The 21,574-nt window shown below is 41.0% G+C and overlaps 1 protein-coding gene across 1 annotated transcript in view; it reads left to right on the forward strand.

Moving 5' to 3' along the window:
* The first annotated feature begins 6,555 nt into the window (after positions 1-6,555).
* THBS2 (thrombospondin 2) overlaps positions 6,556-21,574 on the forward strand; it is a 30,599-nt gene continuing 15,580 nt past the window's right edge. Inside the window, exons 1-12 of the mRNA XM_010119562.2 lie at positions 6,556-6,627; positions 7,558-8,114; positions 9,615-9,699; positions 14,077-14,273; positions 14,900-15,040; positions 15,277-15,373; positions 16,528-16,698; positions 17,557-17,733; positions 19,096-19,269; positions 19,711-19,838; positions 19,945-20,097; positions 21,171-21,389. Of these exons, the coding sequence (XP_010117864.1) occupies positions 6,558-6,627; positions 7,558-8,114; positions 9,615-9,699; positions 14,077-14,273; positions 14,900-15,040; positions 15,277-15,373; positions 16,528-16,698; positions 17,557-17,733; positions 19,096-19,269; positions 19,711-19,838; positions 19,945-20,097; positions 21,171-21,389 (2,169 nt within the window). The 5' untranslated portion in view covers positions 6,556-6,557. The remainder of the gene's footprint in view (positions 6,628-7,557; positions 8,115-9,614; positions 9,700-14,076; positions 14,274-14,899; positions 15,041-15,276; positions 15,374-16,527; positions 16,699-17,556; positions 17,734-19,095; positions 19,270-19,710; positions 19,839-19,944; positions 20,098-21,170; positions 21,390-21,574) is intronic.

Here is a 21,574-nt window from a genome sequence, read left to right on the forward strand (position 1 = left end):
AGTGAGACGATTTGGATTTTAAATATTCATCAACAATGCAAGTAATGGCTATACGAGCACATCCAAGTAATTAATGTTCTAGGGGAAGCTGTGGTCTGTGTGTGGATGTTCTTATGAGGGGAAAAAGAGAAAACATATATTAGAGTTAAAAAAAAAGGCAATTATTTCTTCAGCTTTAATCATCATAATCATTATCAGGCCACAGCTGAATGACGCTCTTTTTCCCAGTTAGAGACCCACAGCCAGCTGTAGTAGTTTCATGAATTGCTTGCTTTCATCTCTTCACTTCATCCTGTGGGACCCATGACTCCATCTGTGGGAGTTTTGAACATATGGAGAGATATCAAACCCCCAGACTGTTCTCTGTAGCCTTTCAAATTTTTTTTGCAATCAATTTCAATTCTTTGAGTATGGGCTTCTTTTGCCGCATTGGGGCTTTAATCCATTCAGTATCTCTTCCCAGTAGTGTCTCTTGATCTCTTCAGACTCTGTGAATCCCATGTTTCAGGGACACACTGTACCTGGTAAGACCATACTTTGCAGTCAACCAGCCACTCTGCCTTACTTATAGAAAAATGGAGGGCAAGGGGAAGGGTGCAAATGCCCAGGCCCTTCCTGTTAGGAGGGAGAAAGCATGGCAGAGGTAGCATGCTCAGGCACTGGTGCCCAGGAGAGGGGCTCCTGTCCTGTGTTTGCGCCTCAGGTCTTCTCAGGATGGGACCTCCCAGCAGTCGACACAGGCAGCAGTGGGAATAATCCACATTTCACGGGGCAGCTGTGTGGGTAAGGCAAGGACTCGGCATGATTCAGGTGAAACACAAACAAAAGTCTAATTGCAACAAAAAATTTCTTTTTAGACTGAGATCATTCAAACATTTGCTATAACTTGTTAAATTCTCAGTAAGTGTTTGCTATTTTATTTCACCTAAGTAAGTGAAAAGAACCTACGCTTAAGCCATCAAAGGTTCTACCTCCTCCTGAAATGAATGGCATCTTGTCCCCTGAACTATTTTTATAATCCAGTTGGACCACTCAAGTTATCATTTTAGTTGTATTCACTTGCTCCTCAGCTAAAACGACTACTGACTTCGTATGTTTTACATCTAAATAAGGGTTGAATACAAATAATCTAAAAGCTTTGAGATTTGGGCTGTTGTTGAACGTATGTAAATACAACAGACCAAATTCCATTTGATGTATAGAAAGTACAGTACTGCAAATAAAATAACAAGTATAATATTAAAGCCTGGATAATAAGGATAGTCTTAGCTGTTTAAAAGTGAGTGTTGCAGTGATGTATTATTTTCCTGTTGTAAGCGAAAATATCAATAACTTTGTGATAAAATGTGAAACTGTGTAACAAAGTTGTAATAAAAGCAGGTCTTTGGGTCATAAATCTGTTCTGGATCTAGTAAAAGAGGTTTTTTAAAACCCAGAGCAACAACGTGGGATTTACTGAGCATTTGCAGTGCTCATTTGCATTGCACTTGGTAGGGGAATGTTCCTTTTTGGAGGCTGAAAATAGTTGGCAGCTCTAACATGTTCAGCAGCTCACATGTTGGGAAAGAATACAAAAATTCTGTAAAATAGTTAAGGACACATTTAACTGTTTGTAGATGGATATTTGTTTTGTCATATGTACTGTAAGGACAGGGAATAACCAGTTTCCAGATTAAAGTTTCCAACCATGAGTTAGAAGCCTAGGGCTCCACTCATGGCTCTTTCCACAAGTTATTGTGTGACACCAGTTAAATCATGTAGGAACCACTTTGGCAAAACACTTAAACACGTGCTTAGCTTTAAACACAAAGTCCTCCTGCCAACACCAAACATAAGTTTTTGTCTATAAGCACTTCGTTGAGTAAAGACAAATTTTGTAAACAGGCGGTAGCAAGATTTCCCTCTTCGACGAGATTACTGTAAAAGTGTATCAGCTGGTACTTGTACAGTCTGTGGCCATTGGCTCTGACAGAATGTGTTAGCATTTGTATCTGGATACATTTTACACCTGGAAATTATTTAAGGAAGGTTGGAAATAAAACACTTCTCCCTCTGAATCAAAGAAAGGAAAACTACGTACCTGATTACGATGTCTGTTTCTTTTGACTACTTATGCACCAGAACTTAAACTAAAGCATACTTAAAGCTTTGTCAAACATAACTTTCTCCTTCGTCATAGAAGAATTCACTGTCCCTTGTGTAATCTATTCTAGTACTCAAAATTTTCATTTAGCTGGAGTACCTACAACATGTTGCCTGAGGAACCACCCAGGTCTCTCTCCCTATCCCTACAAGCTCATTAAAAAAAACCAGAACATCTGAGTCACATGCTAATCTGAAGTAATCTGTTTCCGTTTTTGGAACCCTGATATAGGGAATTATGAAAATCAAACCTTGCCATAGGAAGAAAAAACGGAAAAATTCTTCATGCTTTCTTTCAGAAAGAATGGTTATCAGCATCAGATGAACACCCAGGACTGCAGAATAAGATCTGAAGGACCCCTCATCATATTCATGCAATTAGATCCATTTCAATTAGTGGGAATACATTTGTGGGAAAAGAAAACAAAAAAAAGTTGATTAGAATTTCACCCAGCAAAGCTCATGGAATGTGTTTTCTGGCATCATGCCACAGTAGCTTCAATTTTATCAGAAAAGCAGTAAAAAAAAAAATTTCTAGTATGTATAGCATATTCTGCTTCTTTAGCAGTATTTTTTCTAATATGGGAGAGTTCAAGTCTTGCCCCATGCCAAGCCCCATGTCAGTGATAAACTCCTAGGCAAAACCAAGGATCATTTGGTGGAGATCCAATAAATCACTGTTCTTTCTGAAATAGTGCCATACCAGAATCCTGCCATTCCCCAGTGATTTTCAGTGATGCACGATGCTCATACGATCCAGAATAGAAGTCTCCCAGGGCTGGTGCACAAGGGAAAAAAAAAAACAAAAGCCCAAACAGTAGACAGAAAAAGGCAAAGGGAGGTGCATAAAGAAATGAGAAGAAAAGGACCTGTCCTCGTGCCTGACGTGCCAGTCAGAAGTGAAACGCAATGAAAGGTAAAACACTACAGAAAATCATTAGGGTGAGAACTACTGTTACCTCACTAGCTAAATATTAGTAAATCTGACTTCGTTGTCTCTCTAATTACCATTGCTCACTTTCACCTTGTAAAAAAGCAGGTAGATTGAGAAATGTGAAGGTAATTCCAGTGTCTGTGTGCATACATTGGCTACCTGGGGAAAGCAGAGTGTGCATTCATTCCTGCGAGCCGTGCCATCACGAATCTTGGAAAGAAGAGGACGTTTGCCTCTTCCCAGGTGTCCAGGGGAAAATGAGCAGTGAGCATTTGCACAGTCATGGAAAGAACAGAACCAAATCTGACTTCTCAAAGGTCATCATCCTATACATAAATCACTTAGCTTGAAACAGTATGTTATCAATCCTTCATTCCTGCAACACCCACAGAGATGGAAAGAAGAGTTTTGTTATGAGGTAGCTGGTTAAAAGCAATCACAATAAAATTTGTCTCTTTACTTCGCACTGTCCTTTCACTGACTTCAAAATTTCTGCTGCAAAAAGTGTTTGTATATGAATGTACCAATAGTACTGCACTATCTCAAAGGTACCTTCTAGATCTCTTAAACACTTTCCTGCCCTCTCTTCTCGAGCTGTAAACCCAGAGCAGCTTCCTGATGAGAGCCGTGCCAGTGCTGTTCAAAGTCTTGTGGAAAAGACACCATACAGTACATATATAGATATAAAGACTAAGTCTTAGTATAGTGGGGGGAATGAGTAAACGCAGTAGAATTTGAGGTTTTGTGAACTTCATTAGCTATTTTTTTTAAATTCTTGAGGTTTTGCAAAACTGAAAACCAAATGTCTTAGGGAGACAAAAAAGCCCTCTCCCTCCTAGCTTGGCTCCGTGTCCTGGACCTTGTGAGAAAGGGGAAGGCTCCTTGGCTCCCGCTACCCTGCAAGGCCAAGGCCAGCCAAGTTGGAAAGAGCTTCCATGGCCAAGGAAAGGCAGCGATGCCTGCATTGGCGTTTTCTGCTCTAGTGACAGATTAAGCTTTTTGAACTCTTTCAAGTTCTAAAACATCAACACCTTTTTGTACTGGAATTTCAAATTGTGATGAGCAAAGTTGATGACTTCCTATGCTGTTTCTTCTTTATACATATATATATATATATTTAACATTTGCAGTGTTTATCCACCTATAGATTTGACAAGGCTGCATTTCTTGGATTCTGCAGGCAACTCTGCCAAACCCAGGCCTCTTCGCACCAGCTGCAGGATCCTTCCACGTACATTTTGCAACCCTAGTTCGGGGCTCACCAGCGGGGATCATGATCTTCTCATTTGACTTCTGAAACGTTTCCGTAGGCAAAGGGAGGTTCTGTCGACCCACCACAGGGATCCATTCCCCTGCTCCACACGGAGTATGGTGCCTGCAGCCACGCTGGCTGCTCCTCAGCTTAGTGACCCACTAGTCCGTGGGTTGGGACTGGAGATAACCAGTGGAGCTAACTTCCAGTCCCTCCGATGAGACTGGGAGCAGCCCAAAGGTGAGATTTCTTGTGTACTGCTTTCATCGGCCTGAAGCAAGGCTCCCTCCATCAGGAGCAGCACGCCTAAGTAAGCCTTGAGATCACAAGGGATGGTGCTTCCTATGAAGAAAAGAGGGACCAGAGTGGTGGGGCGCACTTGCGAAGCTGCTCCAGTAAGCACTCTACCAACCAAAGTGGGGAAGGTGACTGGGCCAAGTCTCGCCTTTGGGCTGCTTTAAAAAGAAAAAGGATGAAAATCAGAGGATTCAGTCCTCGAAAAGGCGGAGTTTTGCCGCTGTGGCAGCAGAAGCACCGAGCTCCCAGCCGGCGAGGTTTTGCGAAGCCCCCGGCCGGGCCAGGCCGGGCCGGAGGGGCCGGGGACGCGCTCACCGCCCGCTGGGGCCCCGTCGGGGGGGGTCCCGGCCGCGCTCGCATCCTTGCTGGCGGGGCCTGGCGCCGCCTCCCGGGGACACTGCCGCGCCGGGGCGGCCGCGCTCGTCCCCCCAACGAACCAGGGGCTCGACGGCGCGCTCGGCCCCCTTTCCCCCTGCCTTCGCCACTCCGCCCCGCACCGCCCCGTTCCCTGGGGGCGGGTCCCGGCCGCCCGGCACTCCTCCCGCCCCGCCTGCGGAGGGCGGTCGGGCGGTGGAGGGGAGGGCCCGGGCCCGGGATGGCCCCGCAGGTAGGCGAGCGCGGGCCGCCCGGTGGGGAGGGGGCGGTGGAAAGCGGGGGGGTGAGTGGAGGGGTTTTGTGTCACTGCCGCGGAGGGGCGAGCCGGGGGCGCGCCCCGGCGGTGCTGATTGACAGCGGGGCCCGGTCCGCCGCCCATAAAGGCGGCGGCGCCGGGCGCGGGGCCGCGGAGGGACTGGCGACGGCGGCAGGACACCGCGCTCCGCTCCGCTCCCCACCGCCCCGTCGGCTCCCCCCATGCCAGGTGAGGCGCAAGGCTGGAAGGCGCCGTGCCCCGCCGTGAAGCCCCCTCCGGGCGGGGTGGGGGGGGTGGCGTCGGGGTGCTGCTGTCCCCCGTGGGTAACCTGGGGCGAAAGGTGAAGGGAGCTGTCCCCGGTGAAGGGTCGCCGACGGGGGCTGTGCCGGAGCCTTCCGGGCAGGGCAGGGTCCCACGGGGGAGGCGCTGGGTTTGAGGTGAAAGAGGTAACGGGCTGCGGCGGTGACAGCTCGGGGTGACAGATCATAGGAATTCCCAGCAGGCAACAGAAAATACGGACGAGAAAAGGGGGCATCCCGGAGTCCTGCCGAAAATGCGTGGAGTTAGCCCGGTGTTGAAGAGGTCGGGCTGTATCCGGAGACGTGAATGTCTGCGCGTTCCGGAGAGAGCCGTGCGCTCCATTCATTGCGAGCGCACACGCATACGGAGGTGCAGTTACGTGGCTTGGAACTGCATAGTGCTGCAGGGCACAAATGGCATCGCCTTAAAAGGCACTTTATCCGGCTGTGGGGTCAGCTCCTGGGTACAGAGGACTGTAAGAATGGGTAATCTTAATATATATACATATACACAAGCAAGAGAGAGGAGTTTGTATGACGACACTGAAAAAGGTACTGAGAAGTGCCCCTGATACTCGGAACCAGCATCTACTGGGATTCTGCAAGGAATTTCAGCTGAACTTTGTGCTCCAATGTAAAGATGCAGCTACTTATAAGCTGTATCTTGTGAGGTGTCGTGTGGTCCCTATGCCAGCTGCTGAAAAACGGCGGAGAAAATAATAGCATGTATTTTCTGTATGTCTCTCCTTTTTGTTGTTAGGGATATTTGCATAAAAAGGAGCTGTATTGTCAAGAATTCCTAGTCCCTTCACTCGATGTCATGTTTTACTTCTGGCATCAAGAATAACCCCAGAATAGGTATTACAAGAATAAGACAAGATAGAAATTCTGTTTTTATATCTGTAGTTGCTTATAATGAGAACTCTGTGGCATTAAAATATTTGTAGCTGATAAATATTATTTGCCTAATGCTTACTACTTTTTGATTTATTTACAGGAGTTATGCTGCAGAGGAGCAGGCTGTTGTGGCTTGCTGTCTTGATAACCCTGTGGGTTTCCTCAAATGCTCAGGGTAAGTTCTGACTCTTCTTAACTAGATATAGAGTAACCCTCAAAGGTAAAAGTTGGTGTCAAACATTGCCTTACCTGAGCTACAATGGGCAAAGTAATCATGCATGAGTTTTTAGAAGTGCCTGGAGTAGTAGTTGCTGAGATTTTTTGGTAGGTACATCTTACTACTGTTAAACAAAGATTCCCCAATAAATAAATATATTAAAAATTGTCTTCTTTAGAAATTGTTGATCAAAATGTATGTAGTCTCAGAAATAATTGCTATTATACTTTCATTTGCAACAGAAATATATGGTGAAAGTAACATAGATAGAATCATTGAGAGGGGTGAACATTTTAAAAAGACAGAGGTAGAGAAGTAGACCTCTACATAAGTAGGATGTAAATTGGCACAGTGCCGGGCTTTCATTTGCTTCTGACTTTTTGGCCTGAATCTTTAAAAACAAATCTCTTGCTTCCTGTTGTCTTGTGGCCACATGGCTTCTCATAATTTGATTTTTATTACCTGACAGTCAAAATACGGAAATAGGCTCAGCGTTCTTATCCATTCATATGTATATATATAATATTTAATGATTACACTGTTACATGCATCCATGCACAGGCATACACATGAACATACAGAACGCGTGTATGCACAAGTGTGTATTATATAGTGCTATAAAATGTATAGCCCTATGCTTAGTTATATAATCAAACATACACATGGAGAAGGCGAGAGTTGTCATGTAGATGAAAAGGACAGATGGAAAATACAAAGCACTTGCATGCTAGTAGGAGCAGTTCTGTTTGTGGAAGTAGGAAAGTACTGGGTTTACTCTGCTGATCTTCACATCTCTCATATAATTGCAGTTGCTAAGTATAGTGTGCAGAGTTGTGTTTCTTATAGCATTTTTGTAGACACATTGTCACACACTGTTAACTTTTTCAGATGGTGACAAGGAAGAGGAGACTACCTTTGATTTACTTCAAATCAGTAACATAAACCGAAAGACAGTTGGAGCAAAGTTGTTTCGGGGTCCAGACCCCACTATCCCAGCATATCGTTTCATTCGATTTGATCACATACCTCCATGTAAACCAGAGAAATTAAAAAAGATTGTCAAACTCATACGGCAAAATGAGGGCTTTATCCTTTCAGCCACCCTGAGACAGGACAGGCAATCTAGAGGCACTATCCTTGCTTTAGAGGGTCCTGGCATCAGTGAGAGGCAGTTTGAGATAATTTCCAATGGCCGAGCCAACACCCTGGACCTTATTTATTGGGTGGATGGCTTCCAGAATGTGATTTCCCTGGAAGACGTGGACCTTGCCGACTCGCAGTGGAAGAACCTCACCGTGCAAATAACAGGGGAGAACTACAACCTCTATGTTGGCTGCGACCTTATTGACAGCTTCATCCTGGAGGAGCCTTTCTACGAGCAGCTGAAAGCAGAGAACAGCAGAATGTATGTGGCAAAAGGGTCCATTCGGGAGAATCATTTCAGGGTAGGTAGCCTGGAGGAGCTCGGGTCACTGCAACTAGTCTGAGGAGATGCAATAGATGTAGTTTTGTTCTCCCAGCGCCTCTTGGATTTGATGGGGTGATAGGTGTTGCCAAGCAGAATTTCCCCAGAGTCTGTTTTTATTCATTGCTGGGTCCGTGTTGTGTGAATTCAGGGAGTTCTTGGAAACAAAGGACTGGTGAAGCAAAGTCTAAGGCCAGGAAAAGTGCACAAGACCAGTTTACAGGCTTTCCTATGCAACAATCCACTTTCTTTTCCTGATTTAAGACTTCTGATTATGTTGCATTTTTGTGGTGATTTGTTAGAATTCATTGGAAATTTCTTGAAGACATGTTTTTCTGTTGAAATACATCTGTTCAAGTCATAGGAACTTGTCAATATTTGTTAAATTTTATTTGAAAAAGAAAGATGGAGGAAAAAAGAGTTTTTAATGGAGCTGAGGCATGTGGTTTTGGCCCATCCCCTTTCAGAGTATCTTGAATAAACTTTAGTTTCAATTAAAAAAAAAAAAAAAATAGAACAAAATGTTTTGATCAGTCCTGTAAATTAGATATTTTTTTCTTTTTGTGGAAAACATTTATTCTTTCTCTTTTGTTTTAAAATGAAGCAATTAGAAACTTTCGGGTTTTCCTATAAAATGAAAATTACTTCTGCCTCATACAGTGATTTATGAGTGGCTTCTTTTCACTCGCAGCTGAAATCAAACTTGAACTCATGGCTTCAAAAATTTGAAAAGCCTTTTCTTTCTCATCCTATTGTGCCATCTAGTTGTCAGTCAGAGCGTGACATGCTGGAGTGTGGGTGACCAGTTTTGGCAGGAAAGTCAGAAGCTCTTGCCCACAGCCTCTTCACTCTTGCCTCCCTTCCTAGCCCATTAGTTGTGCTCATAGAACTGGTTCTGGAGTTGTGCTGTTAAATGGGTCACTGAAGTAATCTGTTTTTAAATTTTTTTTTTTTCTTTTTTGAGTTTTTGGGGTTTTTTGAAAGTGAAACGGATACTAGTCTGGTTTTACAGTGTTGTCCTGTGGTAGTGCCAGCACAATTGAGGAGACAGTGAGGTATGGTGCATGGGAATGATTGTTAAAGAATGGAAGAGCAATGGGGCAGGAACTTCAAAGGTTGACTTTGACCTCATGGTGAATGTCTCATAGAACTGCAATCTATGTACTTTACAGAAGTGGACACTTGAGCTCATTGCTGATTAATAACTTTTATTATGACCTATTTCAGAACATTTGTGACTTTGTTGCTTAGAGTACTGAAATTATGTGTAACAAAACTATCAAGAGGTTTTTTTTACAGCAAGTGCCAGGTTGAATGTCTTGTAGATTTTTTTTTTATTTGATAATTTTATTTTATTTTATTTTTTTATTTACTTATGGCTAAATCCGATCGGTAGCATGGGTTTGAGACAGACCAGTTATTGGTTAATCCTAAATTGATCTAGCTGGTGTTTAATTTTTTAAAATTATTATTATTACAGGGTCTTTTGCAAAATATTCAGTTGATCTTTGATACTTCTATAGAGGATGTTCTCCGTAAAAAAGGATGCCAGAGGAGCCAGTCAAGTAAGGCTTTTTTACCTCATTAATACTGTTCAGTTGACTCTGAAACTAACAAATGTCAATGGTGACGTATTATCCTAAAACCATGCAACAGATCCCTCTGAAATGGTAGAGGAATTTTGTTTAAAAAAGAAAAAGAAAATTCAGTTGCTGTTTAGTGGTAACGGGAGTATATTTGTCAGCTATATGGAGATACTATTTCTAGTCTCTAGGCTACTATTTTAGTTCTTAGTGCTTAGATTTATAACTCTAAGCCTCTGTTTTTAAGTTGGTAGAAAAGCTGTCAAGCAAGAAATTATTAGAAATAGAAGGAAAGATGCACATGTATAAAGATATCTACATTCTTCCATGAGAAGTCCATGATTCTTTGAGCACAAGATTGGCAACACTGCTTGTGAATTCTGCTCCTGACTCTCAATGGGCCCATGAGAAAGTCTGCAAGTCTTAAAGACACTGAATTCCTTGACAGAAAGTTTGACTGAAAGAGGCTTTGGGTTTGAGTCCCAAAGCATTGTTAATCAGAACAGCCTAAGGAAAATAAGAAGAAAATCACAAGAGTTATGGAAGACATGTATGTGACAAGGTGCCATGTATTCTTGTTAGTCCAGTTCATGCTGACCTCACCAGGAGGGGAGCCCTCTGTGTATGGGAGTATACTGGATTCATCATGAAAGAGTTGTCAAGTATGAGCTATTTTTTTTTACTTCAGCTCATTGGAGGTGCTGGCTATTTTACTTTCCAGTATTTGTAACTGGCAGGAGCTCAGTCTAGAATCAGAGGCAGCTGATTTCACCAGAAGAACATGGTGGGTACACAAGTCCATCAGGACTTTGAGGTTTTATTTGAAACTACTACCATCTGAAATGCCACCATTTCTGTCACTTCACCAAGACGTATGAGATAGAGCTAATCAGTTCAGCAAACTTTTTTTTTGTTGTTTATGCAAAACCCAGAAATTAAGTGTTAGCAGGCCTTAACTTCTTCAAAGGGGGCCAGAGTATTGAGAATTTGTAATTAAAACTCTCTAAGATATATAAATTTATGTCTATATCTATATAGGGTTGTGTGTATATGTATATGCACAAAAAAAAATTAACTGAGCTTGCTAGTCTGTTTTAAAATCTTGATAAAGACTATTGGTTGGTTATTTTTTACATTCCAGAGGGGTGCCCTGCTGCAGGACCTCAAACACAAGTGTGATGATGTGTTAGAAGTAAGTCATATGGGCTAGAATGGAAGCGGCCTTAGATGGCACAGGCGAGAAGATATGCCCTCACTTGTTGGTTGTCAGCTAACCCAGCCAACCTGTTTTCTGTACTCAGAAACTACTCAGAACTACTTATTACTGGTTTTCAGCTTTGTCAGGGGAATTAAATCCTTGAGGAGCAGAACTGCTGTGGGAAAATAAAATGTGTATCTAGGTCTACTTGTAATCTGAATAGAAGAGAAGGATGATTTCAGGAAGAATGCAGTTCAGCTATCCTACTTCATTTACCAGTAGAAACAAAATTCCCAGAAGTTGAAGTAGAACATTGAGGGCACATTCAGTGCTCAGAGGCAGAACAGTCTCATTCAAGAGGATGAGGTCTCTAGGTGTAAACAGACTGAACCAACAAAACCAATGAAAGAGGGTGTCTTCAAATGTTTTACATTGTCATTGGTTGATCACCACAAAGGGAAATAGTTTGGCCAAATGTTTAGAAATATCATCATATGCTGCTCTAAAGAGGAAGCCAGGGATAATTGAGTTCTGCATGCTGATACCTACCTTAGGAGGAATTCTTACACCGTTCAGCTGTTGCAGCTTATGATCATCAGGTAATATTTTTTTTTTAATGTTTTTGTTGTCACATCTGTCAACTACCAAATTTTCAGGTCCGATAAGTGATACAGATTTGGTGGGGGTTTTTTTTAACGTATTAGCAAATAGTTCAATTCACAGTATTTTTACTTTTACTTTGCAACACCAAGAGGATACTACATAATGGAAATTACTTATACAACAGCAGAAGAGAGCTAATGACGTACTGGCTTGAGGTCGTCGAAATGACTTGAGAGGCTTGTTAATGCATGGCTGATTTTCTGGCGTTGCCTATCCAGCTTAATTACCACAGTTGAAAAATCATGGGCGATATGTTACTGACCACAAGGTACATAAGTATTTTCCAATTTCGATGGCCCCCCCATTGAGCTGTGGTACAGACACTAAGATGCCAAATTTATATGTGAGTGTCCCACATGGCAGATATTGCCAGTGAAGTGCCCTCTGCTCTGAGGACACAGAAAGCCTGCTGCTTTTTCAGAGACAGGACTATGTTTTCCTACTGTATCTTTAATCCAAGTTTGAGAGTGTGAGCTACAGTGAAATGGTAGTTTGGGGTTGCTGTTGATTGAGGGTAGGAAAGTACCTCTGTAGTGTGGTGATTGCAAATACTTTAGGCAGGACTTACACACAGCGCTGGGTAGAAGAGATGACAAAAACATGCCTAAGTAGGCACATCAGTAAAATCCCTTCTTCAGCTAGATGTACAGAATGACATTTGCATATGTGAAAGGGTGTACATTCTGCTCTTCTGGTTTCTCATTTTAAAGATAATCATGTGGTCCTTAGGAAATTAGCAGGAAACCAGCAGCAGAGAACTGATTTCCCAGTGATCCCCACGCATCTTCTTTCAGTCATTGCCAAGTATCAGTAGGAAGTGTGGATTTAGTTCTTCTAACATAGTTTTGGTTTATGCTTCCTGCTGAGATTGCAGCTTTATTAATGTCCTCAGAATGTTCTGGTCAAGGCACACTCCGTGTTGGCTTGAAAAATATGAAATTAATGACCTGAGAAGTGCTACGGGGGAATCTGAGAAACCTAGAGTTTCAATGCGGTAGGAAAATCACATTCTTTCCAGGGAATCAAAAAACAGCTGAAATAAACAGTTAGGACAGAGTTCTGATCTGCTATGTGCTATATTGGTTTCCTCCCATCCTGTAAGTGAAGCTGGACAATTACTTCAACTCTGGAATACTGTGAACAATTTGTTGCAGACCTTGGCTAGCGGCAGATACTTCGTAGCTAACTGAGAAGCACATCAAGCTGATCATTTAACCCATAGTTGAGAAGTAATTATATAATGTCATCTTATGGGTTGGTTCTTTGTTCTTTTCGCCTTCTAAATGAATGAAGAATACTTCTCCTCCCATTTTCATTGCTTGTACATTTAAATATAACAGTTTACATTGGATAATCAAGCATCAGATCAAAATTTTTAAAGGGTTGCCACCTTCTGTGACTTGTCAACATTGAAAGGTACTGGAGTATTTTGAAGCACATATTTTATGGCTCACATTCCTGTGCTGATTTCTTCTTTTTAGATGGTTATATCCTTGGCTTCTTTCTGTTTGGTAACCTTGAGTTATTACAACGTTACTAAGTCTGGTAAACAAGTATTTATTGAGAGACAGGGCAGTATGGATTTCTGTATAACTGATACCAAAATTGAGTGTACCATGGAGTCTTTAGAGAGAGCTTCCATGGAATCCATAAGATATTTATCTGGTGGACATTTAAATGCTTAACAGAACACAGACTTTTATTTAATCATCTGTGTTCTTTTTTTTAATTACTGTGATGCTCTCACTTATATTTCTTTTCAAGAATTTGCTATAGACAGGGAGGTCTTTTAAACTGATATTAGAACATGTTCAGTTCTCCCTTTATAATGCATGCAAAGTTAATTACTGTCTGCCTGGTAGAGGAGTGTTTGGAGTGACAAATCAAATACTCAGCCTGATCTTAGCTTGACCTCCATTTCACTTCAGAATTAAAATATCATCATAACAGCTCTTCTGAGTTTAACACCAAGCAGGCAGTGCAACACAGAACAGCTTGGAGTCTGGTATAAATTGCATAATGGTCCAAATTTGAGCCAAGTAACCATGAAATTTATGGGCTGAATAAGGACAGTGTCTTTGTGCAAGGAAACTTTCTCCTGCCTTTTTCTGGATCGAGAAAATGTGATAGGTCATGAAAAAGTCTGAAACCCTTAATGGCTCTGAGTGGATAAAATGAGTTTGTTTGTTTGCTACTGTGTCCTTTTGTTATGCCTTCTTCATAAATTATTGTGTTGCATTGCCAACAATGTTTTAAAGTGAGGGCTGTGTGAGACACAGCTTGGCTCTTAATTTTGAAAAGGGAAAGCCTGTAATTGGAACCAGCTGACATCTAACCCCTCTCTTTTATTCATGGGTATGATCTAGTAGGAAGCTGTGCCAAAATAGATATGTTTAAACCCTGCACATGGGTGCCAATCCGTGATTTCAGCAGGAATCCGTAATCTGTGGAAGAACTTTGCATATGCAGCTCTTCTTTTTTTCCTCTCTTGCTACCAGCTGAAGTGAACACTATCAATGAGAGCACTGAAATCCTTCACTTGAGCCCTGCTGTCACAACTGAGTACGTGGGCGAGAAGCCAGAGAAGAAGGCTGAATTTTGTGACCGCTCCTGTGAAGAGCTGGGAACGATGTTCACAGAGCTCACCGGCCTGCGCATCGTGGTGAACAACTTAGCTGATAACCTCCAAAAAGTGGTAGGTACCTGTAAGTCTGAAGAACTGACAGAAGTCTGTCTCTTTCCTTCTTTGTTTTATACCACAGGCAGTTAATAAACGTTTCTGTATGTACGTGTGCATACCTGATCGTATATCTACATGATGTAGAGATGGCCTGCATTTTCAGAGTGACTAGTTAGGTAGTTCTTGAATACAACATTTTAATGAAGGCTTGGTTTTGACAGACTGGGTTTAAAAGAACACACACATGCACTCATACACAGAGGAAATAAATCCTGTTAAAGGAACAGCAGGTTTGGAAATCGGAAGCTAAGAAACCCAGCCTTGCCTGTATACTGTTGAAGCGTTTTTGCTGTGCTTGTACTGCTTGTGAATACATCAACACAGGGTATACTGAGTACCTACACAGTAAGTAAATGTATGGGATTTTCGTAGTTGACTTAAGATGGTGGCACGTTACTGAAGTCTACTACTCTTCTTGTTCTGAATAAGTTAATCTTTTCTGAAGGAAGTTTATTTCTGTGCCATATGTCTCAGGACTAAAATCTGAATGAAATCCAATAGTGTCTTAGTTTTGTCAGATATAAAATGGTTTGTTTACAAAGTACCAAATTTTTTTTTTTTTCATTTGCTTCATCTTCTAGTCTGAGGAGAACCAAATTATGTGGGAATTGATTGGGCCTAACAAAACACTGAAGAACCAGTCAGTTTGCTGGCAGGATGGTCGTGTCTTTGCAGATAAGGAAAGCTGGATTGTAGATAGCTGCACCAAGTGCACCTGCCAGGTAAGGTTTTGGAAACATTCTTCTCTGCAAAAACAGATAGTGGGTTTGCTCCAGGTCAGATCACACTTACTCAGAGCTTGGCCTGGACTTACTGATATTTATAAAAAGTAGTCACCGTGTCCATGACATTTAGAACAAATCAAAGAATTTCCACACATGAAATGTTCCCCATATGCCCACCTTTATTTGCTTCTGTATGTGAGCATGAGTCAGTAAGTTGATTTCTTTGTCTGTAGGATTCTAAAATTGTGTGCCATCAAATCACCTGCCCAGCAGTCTCCTGCGCCAATCCATCTTTTGTTGAAGGCGAATGCTGTCCAGTCTGCTCGCACTGTGAGTATTTAGCCAAAGAGAAAGATACTCTTTGGCAATATTTAAAATCACTGCTACTGTGCTGGAGAGATCAAAACAAGTAAGAGGCTGAGGCAGGTATAAAAAACTTGTATGTACACAGGGATCATATGAAGAAACCTGGCGGCTTCTGGAGTTACCTTCTGGAGCAGTTGGTCTCTCTTCGGTGATTATATTGGTTGCCTGGTAGTAAGCTGATAACTTGCCTAGCTAAGCTGAACACTAAAGGTTAGATGCATACACCTCCCTAGCTGTGTTTTCCAAGGCTAGACATTCTGATAGTTGGTTTGCAATAGCACTGTGGAGTGTTTCTTTTCCATACTGACTGGTTAAAACAGACGAACATAGGTTAGGATGTTTTCTTGTCTCCTTGTGGAGAATGTTGAAGTTCAGATCAAAAGTTTCATGTGGTTTGATGCAATATTTATTAAGAGTGCAAGTTATTTTTCCTCTCAGTTATTCTTGTTCTGTTACTTTATTTCTTCTCTGTCATATATCGTCTTTTGGTATAATGCTTTACTTACATGGAACAGATTGTCAAGGTTTGTTTAAGACAACGTTGCAGGCTGTGAACTAGACTGTAGAGTGACAATAGTTTTAGTAATTTCACTAATTAAGTGTCTTCAGTGTGAGTTCAGTAGATTTCACTCTGTACTAGACAAGTCTGTTGCAGAAGAAAAGAGTTGCTTAAATGTTCTAAATAAAAATGCATTTAAATATACTCAGATTTTTTTTTTGCCTATTCACAGGCATAAACATGCTCTTGATCACATTCATCATTATGTTGTGTTCAGAGGTGAGGCCACATATCATCATAGTGACCTATATTCTGAAGTCAAAGGCAGTTGGAACTTGAGTTTTTGGCTCAGTCCATTCTAGAGATAAGATATTCTTCTGCCAATGGTCAGTGCCTCATGCAAACAAAAATTCATGAAGATCCAGGATTCTCATCTGTGCCAATCTCTCGTTACATTAAACCATAATTCCATAACTTCAGTATCAACTTGGGAAGGCAAAATTAGAACAAGAACTGACAAAGCATATGTTCTACAGACAAAGAGAACTGAAAGTCTTCTGAGTAAGATAATAGAGTGACTTTCAATGCTAAGTACTTTTCTGTACCTTTTGCTCTGCAGCTGATGACAGTGAGGAAGGCTGGTCACCATGGTCAGACTGGACAAAGTGCTCAGTTACCTGTGGTTCTGGGACTCAGATGCGAGGAAGGTCGTGTGATGTCACCAGGAGTGCTTGTACAGGCCCGCACATCCAGACAAGGATGTGCAGCTTTAAGAAATGTGACCATCGCAGTAAGTAATAACATGTCTTTCTTTTTTTTTAAAGCTTCTTTGGACTTCTCTAAGAAAAAAAAAAGCTTAGTTTGGATTTGCTACAAACACTCACTAGCCAGAACAGTGTGTATTTGGACACTCATATATGCATAATTAAAGTAGCTATCATTAAATTCTTTGTCATCTTCCCCCTTACAAATGTTTTTCCTTTTCCTGACAATTTAATGTGTATGTGTGTTCTGGGCTCAGCTCTGTTAAACAAAAAGATAGTGGGTGATCTTTTCTTTAACATTATGAACTGGAGTCTCTTCTTTGAAGTCAGTTTGGAGACAACACTCAGTTGATAATCATGATACATGGGGCCACATTTTGATCTCCAATTCATTCAGGATTATTGACACATTCCATTAGCTTAGGAGCTTTTACGGATACAGTAATCATAAAAGATTTTTGCAAAATATCAAACTGCTTTTATATTTAAGGCAATCAGAAGGATTGTATTCTGTCTCCAGAACTGTAGTTAATACTATTGCAGGTAGCTGCTATATCCAGGCCACTATAGTACCTAAGGCTATTTCTGAAGCTGCTAGATGTCCAAATGTGTGTTTTAAACAAGTATTTGTTTCATTGGAACAAGTTTATTTTTAAGTAAAATATCTAATATGCATGTTAGTTATACGTTGGTCACTGAGATTTTTAAGAAAGCTATGCTTGAATGTCTGAGCTGACGTGTTGGGCTTTGTGACAGTGGTAGGAAAGAGATGGGACATTCATCAGATGTGGTGAGAGGCTTATTAGAAGGTTAACTTCACAAGTAAGTTTGTATTACTGGTGCAAGTAGGCTATTTCCTTGAGTTTTGCTCTTTTCTCTGGCAGTACGTCAAGATGGTGGTTGGAGTCACTGGTCTCCCTGGTCTTCCTGCTCAGTTACCTGTGGAGTAGGAAATATCACCCGCATCCGCCTCTGCAATTCCCCTATTCCCCAGATGGGTGGGAAAAACTGTGTGGGAAATGGCCGTGAGACTGAGAAGTGTGAGAAAGTTCCATGTCCAGGTATGTTTGTGGTATTGAATCCAAGGTGATGCAATAATGTTCCAGTTGAATTCTTCTCTTTATTCAGATCTGAATTACAGTGAATTTCTATGATGGAAAATATAACTTTTAGCTTAGGAGTGAACGCACAAGGATGTTTTTAAAATGAAGGCAACAATGCTGTTGGAGGTTTTGTAAACCTCCCAAGTTATGATGTGGCTTTAAACATTAAGAGGTTGAGAAATTTTCATTTTATAACTTAGTGATTTACCTCTGCATGTAAGAAATACAAACGCTTTCTATCTGAAGGAAGGTGATACCATACATGTTAGGAATAGACATACAGTCCCTCAATAGCCAGGTTTCTTTGAAAGTACGCATAGACATTTTACATATTCAACACATTTAATTGTTATTATAATTCTTTCTTACTCATGAACACTTTTAAACCTTTTTAGAGACTGTTCATTCCACTCCCTTTCACTTTCCCTTCATATAGTTTTTCCTCACTTTTTCACTTTAGTATATCTTTCTTCATTCCCTCATCTGTTCCGCGTTTCCTTTCTACTTATGGGATATGAGCTTGACATTGATGTCAAGCTTCTAACTCAATAGTACTTAAATAGCAGGACACGGTTCATCTATTATTTGATCTACATGTGCATGCAAAGTTAGGGAAAAGGTTATTTATTTAAGGACACACACCATTGCCCGTATGTTGTTTTTTTTTTTCAGTGCCAAGAACAAACACAGAGTGTTGTTCAAATATATTTGTATTTCAAGAAAATTCAGGATTGATGCCAACAGTATTAGTAAAGTTGTACCAATATAAAATGTGTAGGAGAATCATTGAAATAGCAATGCTATGGAAGATACACTTATGGATGGATTACAAAACAAGAATAATAGCTGCAACCTTACTGAGCATACTGTTGCCATTATAAAAAAAAAAACAACAAACAAACAAACAAAAAACAACAAAAAACCAAGCCATAGAGCTCAGGTTTGGCTCAGCAGAAGTTTGTATCCTGTGGTTGCACCCTGCTTTCTGTACAAAATAAAAGCTTCGTAGTGAGCTTTGAAGGCACCATACTTGTTCTGATCAACTTAAGTGGAAATACATCGTGGCAGTGGGCACGGCATGTTGTTTTGAATTATTGGCCAAAAAATGCCTATAAAGCAGTTGGGTATTTTTTATTTGTTTGCTTGTTTCTGAAATATTGCTATCTTAGTGTAAGGCTTTGTCAGCATCTTTGTTCCTTGTGCGTAGTGAGAAACTGTCTCCAGTCAGGGTTCTGAAGAAAGGGTTATTGTCGTTGGCACTAAATGTTGTCCCCAGTATATTGCCTGTGACGCTCTTCTCCTCTCTTTTGCATATCCCAGTGAATGGCCAGTGGGGTCCTTGGTCTCCGTGGTCTGCTTGCACTGTTACCTGTGGAGGAGGAATTCGTGAGAGGTCTCGCCTCTGTAACAGTCCAGAGCCACAGTACGGAGGAAAGCCATGCGTGGGAGATACTAAGCAACATGATATGTGCAATAAGAAGGATTGCCCAATTGGTTGGTATCTAGTCATTCTTTGTTCAGTCTGAATTATTATTATTATTATTATTTCTTTAACGGATAATTATGAATTGACACTACAGAAACCTACTAACTACACCTTTGTTTCAGGAAAGCATATTTGACTATTTTGGGTGCTGTTTAGATCAGTGGAATTTTATATACATTCTTAATACTAACTTCTGAACAAGGATGCATTTCTTAAACAGGGATTCAATATGGTGTAATGTATTCAACTGAATGTAGCAATCTGTAGTATTTTTGTATTAAGTCAATAGTATATTAAATGCATTTAATAACCCTAATTTGAAGAATTTTTATAAGAGTCTGTTGCATGAGATGTGATATAAGCTAATGAACAGAGAATACTTTTTAAATGAAGTGTTACATGCCTTTTATGCACCTAACTGAATTTACATTTTTATATGTCTTTACCAGATGGGTGTTTGTCAAATCCTTGCTTTCCTGGAGCAGAATGCAACAGTTACCCAGACGGGTCTTGGTCATGTGGGCCATGCCCAGCAGGTTACCTTGGCAATGGTACTGTCTGTGAGGATCTTGATGAGGTATTGACTTTGTTTCCACTAACATCAGGAAATCACTGTAAAATTTTCATTATTTGAGAATTACACAGCCATCTAATTCATTTCTCCTTTCTTTCTTTTCCTGCAGTGTATAGCTGTATCAGATGTTTGCTTTAAGGTGAATCAGGTCCATCGCTGTGTGAACACAAATCCGGGTTTCCACTGCTTGCCCTGTCCTCCACGCTATAAAGGAAGCCAGCCATATGGGGTAGGGCTGGAAGTTGCCAAGACTGAGAAGCAGGTAAGTGGTGTTGAAGAGAATTTGATGGATTTCAAGCTGAGTAATTCTCACCTGAAAATATGTGTGAATGAAAGTATGTGATAAAATTAGGTACCAAAGAAAGACAGCCTGAAAGAGATAACTGCTGTTCCAGGATATTTTTGGTTCTGAATTTGGGGTTGTTTTTTAAATGATTTTGTTTTCTGTAGGCATCTGCACAGTTGCACCAAATGAGTGTAAAATGCCAAGAGCAAGCATTCCCCTGCTTTGCACTTCTTTCTCTCAGGTGTGTATGCCTACTCTGGGGATTGGAAACTGAAGAATCAGGATCGTTCTCTCCATAAATATGATGCTGTTAATCTGGGTGTCATCAGACATATGTCTGAAGTTCTCACTCACTAAATTCCATTGGGCCAACACCTATCAGTGGTGAAGGACAGAAGGAAGTGGAAGTGATATTGAAGACTACAGTTTGATAGACAAGACTAAAATGTTAAAATGGATGGCATGGGGTATCTTCTCTGTTGTTATTGAATCAGTCTGTGGTTAGTTCAACACGTGAAGCTTAAATATAAAACATCTGTGTAAGATTCTCAGATACTGTCAATGAAAATAAGCAAAGTGTTAAGAAAGAGCCAACAAAAACTGAACTTGTGGGGAGCATGAGAATTGATTAGAGTCTCTTCGATTTAAGAAAGTAAGATAGTCCTTGCATGCTGACAGGCAGAACGCTAAAGGAAAGAGGTGAGTACAGTCTGCTTTCCGTTGCAGTTGATTTTTGGGGATTAATGACATCTGAAAGAAAGCAGATAGAGTTCTGAAAATGTTAATCACTTTAATGGCTTTTTGAATAATGTCCAGTTTTTCCTGTGGTTTGTTGTAGTTATTTTTGTTGTAATTATTTTTGTTGTACACTTTGTCTGGCGTTGTGAACCAACATACCTCTATGACTTACTAACCACAATTGAAACACAGTTCCTGTCTTTAAGCATCTAAATAACTGGCCTTTTTTGATGGATTTTGATGAAGTTGAGACATGCGCAACTGGCTCTGAATATCATCGGGTTTCAGTGAGTATGCTCTGTCTGTTACAGGTCTGTGAGCCAGAGAATCCATGCAAGGACAAGACACACAGCTGCCATAAGTCTGCAGAGTGCATCTATCTGGGCCATTTCAGTGATCCTATGTACAAATGTGAATGTAGGACAGGTTATGCTGGCGATGGACGCATCTGTGGTGAGGATTCGGACTTGGATGGCTGGCCGAATAATAACTTAGTCTGTGCTGCTAATGCAACATACCATTGTGTGAAGGTAAGTAAAAAAGGTTGATAACAATGCCACTACATAACCAAATTTTCTCTCTTTCTTCCTAAATAGTTGTGAATAACACTTCTCAGCATCAAGCTGGTTGCTTTCATTAAGCTTTCACTATTACAGCATGCTCATTTTCCAGGAGATGCTGTGAAATGTGTATTTGCTTAACAATAGTTCCAGTA

This window comes from Chlamydotis macqueenii, chromosome 3 (genome assembly GCF_036417535.1).
Source record: "Chlamydotis macqueenii isolate bChlMac1 chromosome 3, bChlMac1.mat, whole genome shotgun sequence".
Taxonomy (NCBI): Eukaryota; Metazoa; Chordata; class Aves; order Otidiformes; family Otididae; genus Chlamydotis; species Chlamydotis macqueenii.